This window comes from Aulostomus chinensis, chromosome 4, assembly GCF_037954235.1.
Source record: "Aulostomus chinensis isolate RoL2024-O1b breed Wild chromosome 4, RoL_Achi_v1.0, whole genome shotgun sequence".
NCBI classification, from domain to species: domain Eukaryota; kingdom Metazoa; phylum Chordata; class Actinopteri; order Syngnathiformes; family Aulostomidae; genus Aulostomus; species Aulostomus chinensis.
The window spans coordinates 13801513-13813152 of record NC_141323.1 but is presented as its reverse complement, the minus strand read 5'-3'; the positions used below and the strand labels follow the sequence as shown (position 1 = coordinate 13813152).

At 41.5% G+C, this 11640-nt stretch overlaps 1 protein-coding gene and 4 non-coding genes across 5 annotated transcripts; 2 read left to right on the top strand and 3 right to left on the bottom strand.

The window, feature by feature from the left end:
- Positions 1-320: 320 nt before the first annotated feature.
- On the bottom strand, positions 321-11449 carry ttll1 (tubulin tyrosine ligase-like family, member 1). Its single transcript, XM_086201941.1, has 10 exons — positions 10948-11449; positions 10690-10813; positions 9738-9946; positions 9456-9636; positions 9146-9283; positions 8832-8940; positions 8605-8748; positions 5889-5975; positions 4745-4908; positions 321-3176 (listed from the first exon to the last, which is right to left on the bottom strand). The coding sequence occupies exons 2-10, from the start codon at positions 10800-10802 to the stop codon at positions 3047-3049; spliced, it is 1275 nt and encodes a 424-aa protein (XP_086058067.1). The 5' UTR covers positions 10803-10813; positions 10948-11449; the 3' UTR covers positions 321-3046.
- trnay-gua (transfer RNA tyrosine (anticodon GUA)) lies at positions 3374-3461 on the top strand. The gene is given in 2 exon segments: positions 3374-3410; positions 3426-3461. It is a non-coding gene; the product is annotated as a tRNA-Tyr (tRNA).
- On the bottom strand, positions 4247-4333 carry trnay-gua (transfer RNA tyrosine (anticodon GUA)). Its single transcript is given in 2 exon segments — positions 4247-4282; positions 4297-4333. It is a non-coding gene; the product is annotated as a tRNA-Tyr (tRNA).
- trnay-gua (transfer RNA tyrosine (anticodon GUA)) lies at positions 6776-6862 on the bottom strand. Its single transcript is given in 2 exon segments — positions 6776-6811; positions 6826-6862. It is a non-coding gene; the product is annotated as a tRNA-Tyr (tRNA).
- On the top strand, positions 7124-7210 carry trnay-gua (transfer RNA tyrosine (anticodon GUA)). Its single transcript is given in 2 exon segments — positions 7124-7160; positions 7175-7210. It is a non-coding gene; the product is annotated as a tRNA-Tyr (tRNA).
- Positions 11450-11640: the final 191 nt, after the last annotated feature.

Below are 11640 nucleotides of genomic sequence, written 5' to 3'. Positions count from 1 at the left end.
CTGCCGAAGTTTCCAGGGGTCATCAATAAAAATAAAGGATGTAGTGATCTTTCTTGAAGTCCCCTCAAGTTGAAATTAATGAGAGAATGTGTTCTGATGGTAAAACTGTGTACTATACTCTAGTTTAATTAATTCAATGTAAGCAATCTTGTTCTTGAATGAAATTATTTTTAAATACAGAAAGTAAAAGTAGAACTGCTTAAAACGTAGACGATACTATGGGAATTTTTAAAAAAATATTTATGTGGTTCTGTAATGTCACAATTCAGGACTTTTGTTCACATCTCACATCTTACATCTCAGTCAAAAATGTTAACGTACAAAAGTGGTGTCGGTTATTTTCATGACATAATGCTAACATACCAACAGAGAAGTAGACAAGTCAAGTACAACCAAATGAAAATGAAAGTATGCCAAAACAAATTTAATGTCAGAGAGAGAGAAAGAGAGAGAGAGAGGCAGATGAAGAGGAACAGATGTGGGGGATCTTTTTAAACACGGAAGGCAAATCTGTCTCACGTGTACCCCTCCAACTGCAACAAATAGATTTGTCTTTTGTGCAGATGTTAATAACAAATATAGTCAGATGTGCAATTGTGTTTTCAGCTTCTAATATTTCTGTAGCCACTTTCCACATATGAGAATAGACTAAATCGCTTTACTTAATTCATAAAATACAAAAAAAAAAAACAATTGCTGCACATTTTTTTTAGGGCTCAGCTTCAGACTTGAGGATTAAAATTAAGGTGGAGGTGTCAAACTTTGGAGGCCAAGGAGCGGTGCCATGCATCGAGCTACTTTGTAGCCACGGTGAAAGCAACAGCGTAGCAGGAGTCATTTGTCCCGTGACGGATTGACCTGTGATTAATCTAAACTCCAGACGGATTAAGATCATCAGGGACTATGAGCTCTTTAGTGAAGTGACACAAAACGGAAGTAGGTTGGATTGAATCTTTATGAAGCGCATACATAAATACAAATAATGGGGATACAATTTCGACATCAACATCGGGCTGAACGATACTGTTTCATTAGTAATGTTCAAAACAACACAACAATCAAAACAATAATGGGAGACAAAGAGTTCGATGGCGTCGGGACGTAGCATGAGATCATGGGAGTTGTTGTCCTCGTGATGAAACCACCCATGAATCTGATATGTCAGGAATAATGTTTATTGATGAGGTTTGAAGTTTTATTCATGTTACATTTCATTCACCTTGTATCAGCAAACGGTAAGTCAATAGCCGCGAGTAATGTTAGCTAACGTAACATTATGCCTGTAAAAAAAGCAATGAGTGTCCATATTGGAGCTTCAACAAAGGTGATAGGAAATGTACCAATTCTGAAAAACAAAAAAGAGCCCAGTGGCACTCAAGAGTGGAAAAGGGGCTTTGATGATTGATTCATGGACATTAGAGGTAACATAGAAACTGTTTTTGTTTTTGTTTTTTTAATGGTTAGCAGTTAGCTGTTAGCCCTGCTTCCTCATCTCCTTGCAGCACTTTTGATAAGTCCATTACCTATAAAGCTAAATTGGCTAATACTACACGGCAAAATGAATCCTCAGGTTCCTGGCAGTTTTCCACACACGTTAAATAACTATGAGAGCACTGAATGATACCTCAACTACCAGCTAGGTGGTTAGCATGAACTAGCCATGTAGCAAGCTCCCTCAACTGCACTATGTTGGGACATACTGTATATAATGTGGCAAAAAAAAAATGTATTATAGAAATTAAAAGGCCTAAACAGGATATAAAAATGAATTTATACAAATATCTCAGCATTTGAAAACTGTTGGGAACATTTTGGCTAATGCAAGAACTCAAGCCATCAACATGGGTAAGAAAATGTTACATATCATACCTTTAAAATCTAAATATAAATATGGTGAGTATGCAACTCAAATCATTGTACCAAGTGAATATCATTCAGCCTTACGTCAGTATTTTACAAAAGGTGGACTAACACTCAAGATCAGTGTTTGAATAGTTCAGTAGTTTCAGGAAATAAACAACTGACAGACAATTATGCTTACATTCCAGACAAATGCAACATTCTATGATAGACTTGGGATGCAAAATGCAACATAAATGCAGCAAATGTTTGATATTTCAGCAAAAATGTTGAATAAATTGAAAGTATTAAAGTACACCAGGGTTCTGCACCAAATACAATCAATCTTAATGACCCCCTTTTTACTATATATACTAAAAATGAACACATAAAAAAACCTTTGAGGCTGTCAATCCTCTATTTGTTAGCTAAATTGATAGAGAGGAGTGTTTTTGAAGATTTTGATTGTTGTTACTCACTTGTAAGTCACTTTGGATAAAAGCGTCTGCCAAATGAGCGAATGCAACTGTAAATTCTGTAGGACTCATTTCCCGTCAGCAAATATAACAGTTTAATCTCCTCAGTAATTACATTTCATGTTCCTTTTTATTATGTTCTTTCAATTCAACTGTGTATCCACACAGTTGTTAGCACCCATGTGGCGGGTCAAGTTTAGTCAGTACTCAGTAATCATGCATAGTTTTTTTAACTCTCCTTTTTCACCTTGGATTTTAAATCAGTAGACGTATTTGTTTTTTTTGAATTTCTTACAACTTTATTCTAACTTTGTGCACTAAACTCCAGCTGTCAGAGCAGAGAGATCTCTCTTTCCTCTCCAAAACGTGTCATTTTCTTCTTTCTTGTCATGGGAAAACACTTTTTTTTTCTGGCATTGCAAATATCCGACGTGAGGAATAAACTTGATTTGCCTGGATGTGACCTTCAAACCCACCGACATGATATCCACATTCTTAGTTACTTGTTCATTAACCTCAAGCCCTTTGACACAAATCCGTTCTCCTTATAGCAGCAGGGTTGGCGACCCATGAACTTCATGTGGTGAAATGTGGAGAGAGGCCTTCGTCAGACAGGGCTTAAAAAAGTCTGTGCTGTCCTTTTTTTTTTTTTTTTTTTTTTAATCCCCTTTGCCCCTCTGGTAGATCCAGTATTCCTGTACAGGAAGTCATTCATAGTTTGCAATATAACCTCACTTCCAGGTGGCAGCAGCAGGGCGAACGCCTGCACTCCCCTTGTTGCCCTTTGACCCCAGGGACTGACCCGAACGGCTCCGCAGGTCTCGCTCAGCATTCTCGCTCTGTGCCTGCTCCTCGTCGTACCTGGTCATCCACAAGAGAATCAGAGTAAATACATGTGAGAGAGAAGCCTTCCTTTAGTCACACAACACCCCCTGATTAGCACTAAACACACACTGGCCTCACTATTGTGTTTAAACAATCCAGAATGAGGCTGTTAGTGTCAAGACCCCTGAGTGCGCAACTTATTACTACCTCAACCCTGTACAGGCACTCATCCCCCTTCGATAGCTCAGTTGGTAGAGCGGAGGACTGTAGTGGAGAATGTCAGCAATCCTTAGGTCGCTGGTTCAAATCCGGCTCGAAGGAGGTTGCTTTTCCTGTGCACACAGCTACCACTGACATATTCTCATCCAGTTTGTACCGCAGCAACCCCAAATCCTCCCAAACAGGAAGCACAATCGAAGTATTTGTCCACATAAATGTGGAAGTGGCTGCTTGTTGAATGACAGAACACAAAGCTGAATCAGAGTGAACTTTTATCAGACAAGGTACATTTGTAATAAAAAAAAACCACTGATTATTCAGGAGAAAATAAACTATTAAAGCTCTGTTTGGTATCGGTCTAATAATGCATAAACAGCACCCTAACTCGAAAGCGCTAACGTTGAAAAACCTTATCAAACTGAGTGCTGAGAAGCAGAGAACAACGAGGAGATAAGTGAGTCTCGTGTTAGTTTAGACATATTGAGCTTGTTCAGCTATATTTGCATAAGCCCTGGTCTCTGCTACAAAAACTCAAAACTTCTTTGAGGACTTGATGACGCAGGCTGCTAGTGAAGAACTAACAAGTCGTAGTACCTGCGGTGTGCACAACATAAAATAACCTTTATTTGCATAATGCCTTGAGGACACTGTAGAGAGGGGTTCGTGGAGGAGCTGGACAGGTTACTTAAGTGAAGGCAGAAATAGTGAGATGGGCTGCATCATTAAAGCAGTGACCAGACGATGTCTGGTATTTCTACAACAGTCCTCTGTTCTACCAACTGAGCTATCAAAGGGCGGCAACAACAAGTACTGGTGGAGGATGTGGAATACACCTTTACTTAGTAACTGTAGAAATAACACGATAAAAATCCACATGGAAAAGGATGTCCTTCGAGCCGGACTTGAACCAGCAACCTAAGGATGTCTGATATTTCCACTACAGTCCTCCACTCTACCAACTGAGCTACCAAACGGCAGCAAATTCAAGCGCTGGTGGAGGATCTGGAACGATCATTTACTTTGTAAAGGTGGAAATAGCAGGATGGAAATTCATATTTGGACAGGATGTCCTCCGAGTCAGACTTAAACCAGCAACCAATCAAACTCAGAACGTGCTGATGCCTCCTCTCAACCAAGCGAGGTATCAAAGGTGGGCAACAACAAGTTTAAGTAGAAGATAGTTACTCCACAGTCCTTCACTAAAAGACCTGACCAATCAAAGGGTGGCAGCTGCTAGCACTGGTGGAAGAGCGCCACAGTTAGCTCATTTAGGTAAAAGCTAGATAAAATCAGTTGTTAAATCTAAGCCCTTCAAGTCGGATTAGAACCAGCGCCGGCTGGGTCAAGGTTTCTAGAACTGACGGAAGGATTTTCACGTCACTCACAGGACTTGATAGTTGCCCATGGCCTCTCGCGGTGGACTACGATTCCAGCGGCAATCTGGAATCTCCCCGTTGGGTGTCACGATGTTGAGGGTGTCATTCATGAGGTTGTACTTAAGGATGCGGTCATTGGCTGTGCTGGAGGTCAACGAAGGAGACGCATTTACCTGAGGAGCACAGGGACAAACGGGCAGGGACGATGACGTGTACATTTTAACAGTGCACATAAAAATTTAGTTCAATCAAGGTGTTTAAATACAGGAAGTTCTGCTGCTGCTGTGCTGGAACACACTGGAAACCTTGTGTGTTTAGTTTCAACCTTAAAAGCAACACAAATGTGCTTATTTCTCAAAGTGGTAGGATACTTATTTGTCAGGTCAGGTCATGACAGCGGACGTGACACGGATGATGAGCAGTTAACCTGATTTGGACTGCCGGCACACATTTTCTTGGCTCCTCGCTGACGTGTCCTACAACCAACTTAACGTCAAAAATAGATCACCCTGGCGTCTGAGAACAGAAATAGCTCAGCCTGGAAACCCCAAACCAAAATGAGCACAGTAAAATATGACAGCCTCAAAACAAGCGACTGTACTCAGAATCAAATGATGAAACGGCAACCTTTTTAAAATTATTTCCCATCTCAGATAGCGATCAACATCCAGCTAGCGACTGGTATTGGCCTCGTAGACAGTTTGGAAACAGCGTTCATGTTTTTCCGCAGGGTTAAAGACACACCCTTAGATGTTTGATTACAGAGGCACATGGACCTGAACGCGGGAGACTGAGAGTGTAACACACCTGCTGCACATACAGAAATAGATGACCTCAGAATCAAGTGAGACCACAAACACACGTTTTAATGCGAGCACGGTACGCTGACAGTCATGATGTCGTCGCATGAGGGTCACCAACATATGTCTTCTCTAGTGCCATCTGGTGAACAAACGAAGTGATATTTGCACAACAGCGCTCACATTAGTGTCCTCACTCATGCAAAAAAAAACCAACACAAAAAAAACAAATACGGAACGCCACACCCTGTGTCCTGTGTGAGGTTGATCTTGGTGGAACGTGTGTGTTCTCTGAGTGCTTTCTACTTTTAGTAATGTCACGCAAGTCATGACTCACTCAAAAGACGGCTTACCTCAATTAGCCACGGCTTGAGTTTGTCATCGATGATGATGTCATACCCGTAACACTCGAAACAGTGCTTGTCATTGTTCATCACCGGCTGAGGGAGAAACAGCAGACGGAGTAAGAGTCAGAGGGAGGAGTTCAACTACAGGGGATTGTGTTACGTCGGGAACGCTTTTCTTCAATGTAACACAAAATAAATCAGCATGGTGGGAAATTAACAAACACACAGAGCGGCGCTCAGGTCTGTCATCACTATTTGTCAAGACCTTAAGAGGGAAGTGGCGCAAATCTCGTAGGAGAAAGGGGAAGTGTGGGTGGTGTGGTCTTAAGCCAAAGACAAAAAAAAAAACTTCAATCACGCCTGAATGAAAAGATCCAGAAAGACAGGATTATAGATACTGATACTCGCGTTCGTCCCATTTTCATACTTGTCACGGTTTACCTCGGAAATGTTTTTCCTCCTTTATGGGAAAAATACCAATTTTGCGTCCCATGAAATGGTCTATCTGGTTAAACTGAAAGACATCTTAAAAAAATCCATCCAGTCCATCACTTACTTGGAAATGTGGAATTATTGTTTCCTGTCTGCCATGAAAAGTCAATGGAAAAGAAGAAAATGTCAAAAGACAGGAGTCGTTTATCGAAATGAACAAGTTATGACCTTAGGATTGAATGATATAGCGATTATATCTGTTCAGTGAGTTAAAAATGAATCGAAAAACTGAATTCATGGGATTAAACTAAGTTTAAGTGAAAGGTTTTAGAGTGCTTAATGTATTTATGTGCCTGTTCAACCAGGTCTGAAAAAGACACAGTAAATGAATGAGCCAACTGCTGCTAGTTAATTCGTTACAGTGGAGACGAGAAGTGTTGATTTTCTAGTTAAAAAGCACTTCCTTCGAGCCGGATTTGAACCAGCGACCTAAGGATGTCTGATTTCTCCACTACAGTCCTCCGCTCTACCAACTGAGCTATCGAAGGGTGAGAAGCAGACCGTGTGCTTTCTCTTTAAGTGTTATCTCAAAGTAGCAACTGAATGGCAAAAGGATTACAGAATCTAAAAATCTATAACACGTCAGCTTTTCTTTGAGCAGATATTCTAACCCCCGGGTGACGGAGAACATGTTCAGATGATCTTTCATCCCCTGTCGTTACCTGAGAGACACACTTACACTCATAAGCATAAAACAAGCAACACATATCGGAAGAATTATGACAAATTTGTCCCTCTTAGGTTGCAGCCCTTCGATAGCTCAGTTGGTAGAGCGGAGGACTGTAGTGGACATGCCAGGCATCCTTAGGTCGCTGGTTCAAATCCGGCTCGAAGGAGTAAATTTTTAAGCAGGAAAAATTAATTCTCAACTGGTAAGCTAGTTACTCATTACTAAAGTTAACAAACTTCAGAAGCTGGAAAGGTGGCATTATTCAAAATGAATCCCAACCCTTAGAGCTCGACCACACAAGCACATGGTGAGGATCAACTGTTACCACAACTGGAGCTGAGCCCCGGCGCTCAGGGTAACGCCGTGTTGAAATAAAGGGGTTTCTGGAGAGTCGCCACTGTTTAAACTGCATGTAAAACGAGTCTTACGCTTCTGCTTTTGACTTGTGGGATTTGCTTTGATGGCTCATTTGGTAGAGCGGAGGATTGTAGAGGAACTAACAAAGATCTTTATGGTGCCACTTCAACTCTGCCTTGAAGAAGTTAAAAGAAACACATTTCAAAATCACGAACGAGATCCACCCTGTTGCAGAATTTCTTAAAAAAAAAAAGATATTAATTTGAGGTGGATCAATGTTCCCTCTGCAGCAATGATGAGGAAACACTGGATCAGTTGTTTTTTTTCTATGTCCTGTATCTCACTGTTTCTGGACAGACATTAAAAACTGGATGTCGCTAAAAAGCAATGATGTTCCACCTTTTGAATTGTGTCATATTATTTTCTTCATGGATGATTTGGATTTTCCTGTTTCAGGCATTCTTAATACAATCTTGTTACTGGGTAAATTTCATATTCGTTGCGCCAAATGGAGAAATTGTAAACCCTCCTTTCCTGAATTTATCAATGATTTTAAGATTTTTATTTTTTTTCATGTATCAAAAAAATTGGGAAAAAAAACAAAGCAAAAATGCTAGGAAAATAAGTCTAGACAAAGATCGCTACTTGTTATTCTAATTTAAAAATTCCTTTTCTTTTTGTCTCTGCTCCATTATGTGAATTTGAATGCCTTATTTACTTTGTAATTAATATGCACCTTTTATTTGTTACAGTACTTTGTTTCTGTTTAGTTTTTCCTGACAGGAATCCCTGTTTTTTTTTGTTTTGTTTTGTTTTTTTTACTTTATTTCATTTTAATACTGTATTTAACTTGATCTGTATTCATGATCCTCATCGAGAGTCTGTATTTTCCAGCGTTCAATAAAGTTTTTGTTTAAAAAAAAAAATCTCTGGCGTGAATGAATACAGCTTCCACTCCATTCTGTTTTGGTTTGAATCCTGCACACACTTACACGTGGTTTAACAAGTACAACATGGGGGGTTGACTTTGCACTCAAGTAACGATGTCAGTGTTCATGTCAGGATGTTATGATAGGAGACAATTTAATTATTGGGTTGTTGTTGTTTTTTTTTTAAATCTCGCGTTTCCATTTTGTGAAAGCATCGGTCCTCCACTCAACAGTGACACAATATTGAAGTCGAGGTACAATCACGTCCACTTACGGCTACAGCCTTGAGGGACTGAACCACAATCCAGTGGATCTGGTCAAATAGGCGGCTGGTCACTTCCTTGCCCCTGGTGCTCTCTAGATACAAACGCAGGTTACTGACCGTCCACTTGCCTCCGTGGACGTGGTTATAGTCGTCCTGCGGTAGGGAGACTCAGATGAGATTGACATAGCGGTAAAAAGATGAAACGGACAGATAGAATATACATCGCACGAACGTACCCCGTGTTTTTGGATGGCAACATTGGTGAGGTGGACAAACATGTTATCCAGCTCACTGGTACTGGGTGTGTACTTCACTGTGCAGAACCTGCAGAATCCCAGCTTGTACCTACGAGATCGAGAGAAAAAAGGCTCGTTCATGTCACAAGTACAACCAAATACTTTTTAAATAAAATATAGAAATGATGTCGCATGAATTTTTTGCTGGATTTCTTTTTTCACTTTGCATGAAACCTATCTGAGAAGCGACAATGACGACTAATGTAACTTCCTCGTGCAAAAAGAGGTTCCACGCAGGAACATTCGGTGCTTACATGTAGCATTTGAGCGGTCGATAGGTGGTCACTAGAACGTAGAGACGCAGGTCAAACTTCTTCCCTCCGATCAGTAGAGGATTGTCGATGTACAAGGAAATGACGTAGGCCTCCTTACCACTAGCGGCGGCTACAAACCTGGAGACACAAAAGTGTGGTTTGCTGTAGTTGGGGGAAGTAGCAAAGGACCATGGGAGTTGTGTTCTTCATTGCTAGACAACCACTGCCACAGATTGAGAATCTGACCTCACTGTTATGTCATTACATTCTAATGAAATAGCAATGTCGCTGAGCTAACGTGCTAACTCACGTGGAGGTGCGGCTGTCCCTGGACCACTTTTTGATCTGGGAAAGTTTGTTGATGAGGAAGATGCCTTTTCCCTGGGCCTTCCCGCAGGGCTTCATGATCCAGGTGCTGGATGGATTCTTGCGGAACTCCTCCACGAAAAGGTTGTAATCAGCGGGGAGCATGAACGTCACAGGGACGAAATCTGGGTAACGTACGCGCAAAAATAATTACATGTATCTCTGATAGAAGAAGTAGCAGCAGTTCTGCGTGCGTAGCTCTATTTTCAGCTTTCTGCTGCGATACCTAGATAGATGTATTTTCCGTTCTCGTCCTTCTCGGCCAGCGGGCTGTTTTCCTTCTCCAGCTCCTTTCGGTACCGTTTGATGTTCTTGATCATCAGGTCCTTCCTGGTCAGCTCGTAATGGTTGGGGAAGTGGTTGACCATCTGGTCATCAGACAGGCGGTAGCCGGTGTCCACGCTGAACACATTCCTGATGGTCTGGATGCTCATCCTACATGTGGGTACAAGTAAACCTGCATGATGGTCTAGCAAACACTGCAGAGGTGGACACGACATTATAAAGATGGACTACAGGAAGAATATTTCAGTATTTATCAAGTGTGACACACCCAGGTGACAAAAGCAGTCTGACACTTCTGATGCTTAACGTGCTATCGGCCTTTGACAGCTCAGTTGCTAGAGGGGAGGACTGTAGCGGTTGCAGCAGGTGTCCTTAGGTTGCTGGTTCAAAGGAAATCTTTTAGGCTGCAAAAAATGAATCCTACCCTCCAGGCAGAAGTCGTTTATCCACGCTAAGGCTGTCATGAACATTTTTAATAGTAAACAAAGTGCATCCACTGATACATTATACAACCAATCTGAGATATCTGAGATACTTAAACTTTACTTGGGGGGGGGGGGGTACAAATATATCCTGGCACAAGATATAACCTCGTCCCTAAATTGAATTATTTTGAAGCCAAAACAACTTTTCCCTTCAATTTTGCATTTTTGTGAACAAAAAGATACAGGACATAGCTTGTGCCCACAAATTCATTATTTTGAGGCAACAACATAAGAATTTCAAGATGAATAGAAAGCATGGGAGCAAGGTATCTTATTATCTTGTGACCTCAAAATGACTACACTGACGGAACAAGTTTTGCCATCAGAAGTTGGCCATCAGATATGTATTTTTTTTCCGCTCTACGGCAACTCCAGGGGTTTATAGTGCAATGTAAACGCAAAACCTACCAATAAAAGTTCCAGTCCTCATTTTCTGTCACCCGGACCCACTCCCTTTTCTCGAAGTTGTTGATGAGCACTGATTTTTCTATATCTGTCACCCACTTCACCTTACCGGCCATGATGCCTCCCTCTAGGGTGGAGCACAAAAACACAACAACAACAACAACAGGTAGACACAGATTCGTTTCAGAGATTACAATCCAGAGATTGCATGCTAATAGTGCAGTTTAAAGCCTTCTGCATGGCCTCTGGGGTGGCACCCACCTCCTGATGAATATGAGAAAACAGCCAGTCATCAGCAGCAGCTAGCCGGGCTCCTTCAGTTAGCAGGATGCTGAATCCTCCACCACCGCCGCCACTGCTACTGCTGCTGCTGCTGCTGCAGAGGCTGGCCGGGCGGACATCACCCAGTCAGGGATGCAGTCTCATCCGAGCGTCGTTAGCAGAACTATCAGCAAACCTCGGCGGGAAAGCAGACGTCCAGCATCACTGACAGCTTCCGCTACCATCGAAAAACCTCCTCCATGTTTGTGGTTTCATAGCTAAGGAGCAACATTTATCGACCTAGGCGTCGTGAAGCAGGCGTGACGAAACGCCTGGGGAAAACTACTCTTCACAATAAAAGTCTTGGTGATAAAAAAGAGTAATAAAAAATGCAGCCCCTACATTAACGTACTTTACGACTGAATTACAATTGAAGGAGTTTTTTTATATGACTATAAAAATATCAAACGACGTCGTTATGGTAGTGGGCTTTTGATCTTTCGGCGAGATAACCTAGCAACCGAGGACGCAGTGACGACATTGCAGGTTGACAGTACCGCTGTTGTGCCAGCAGGGGTCACTGTGTCACAGTCTATGACAATAACAGCAAATAATAAACATACAAAGTGATCCGACTAACTTAACCTTTATCCAAGGCAATTAATGGATAAAAATTATAATAATAATAACAAA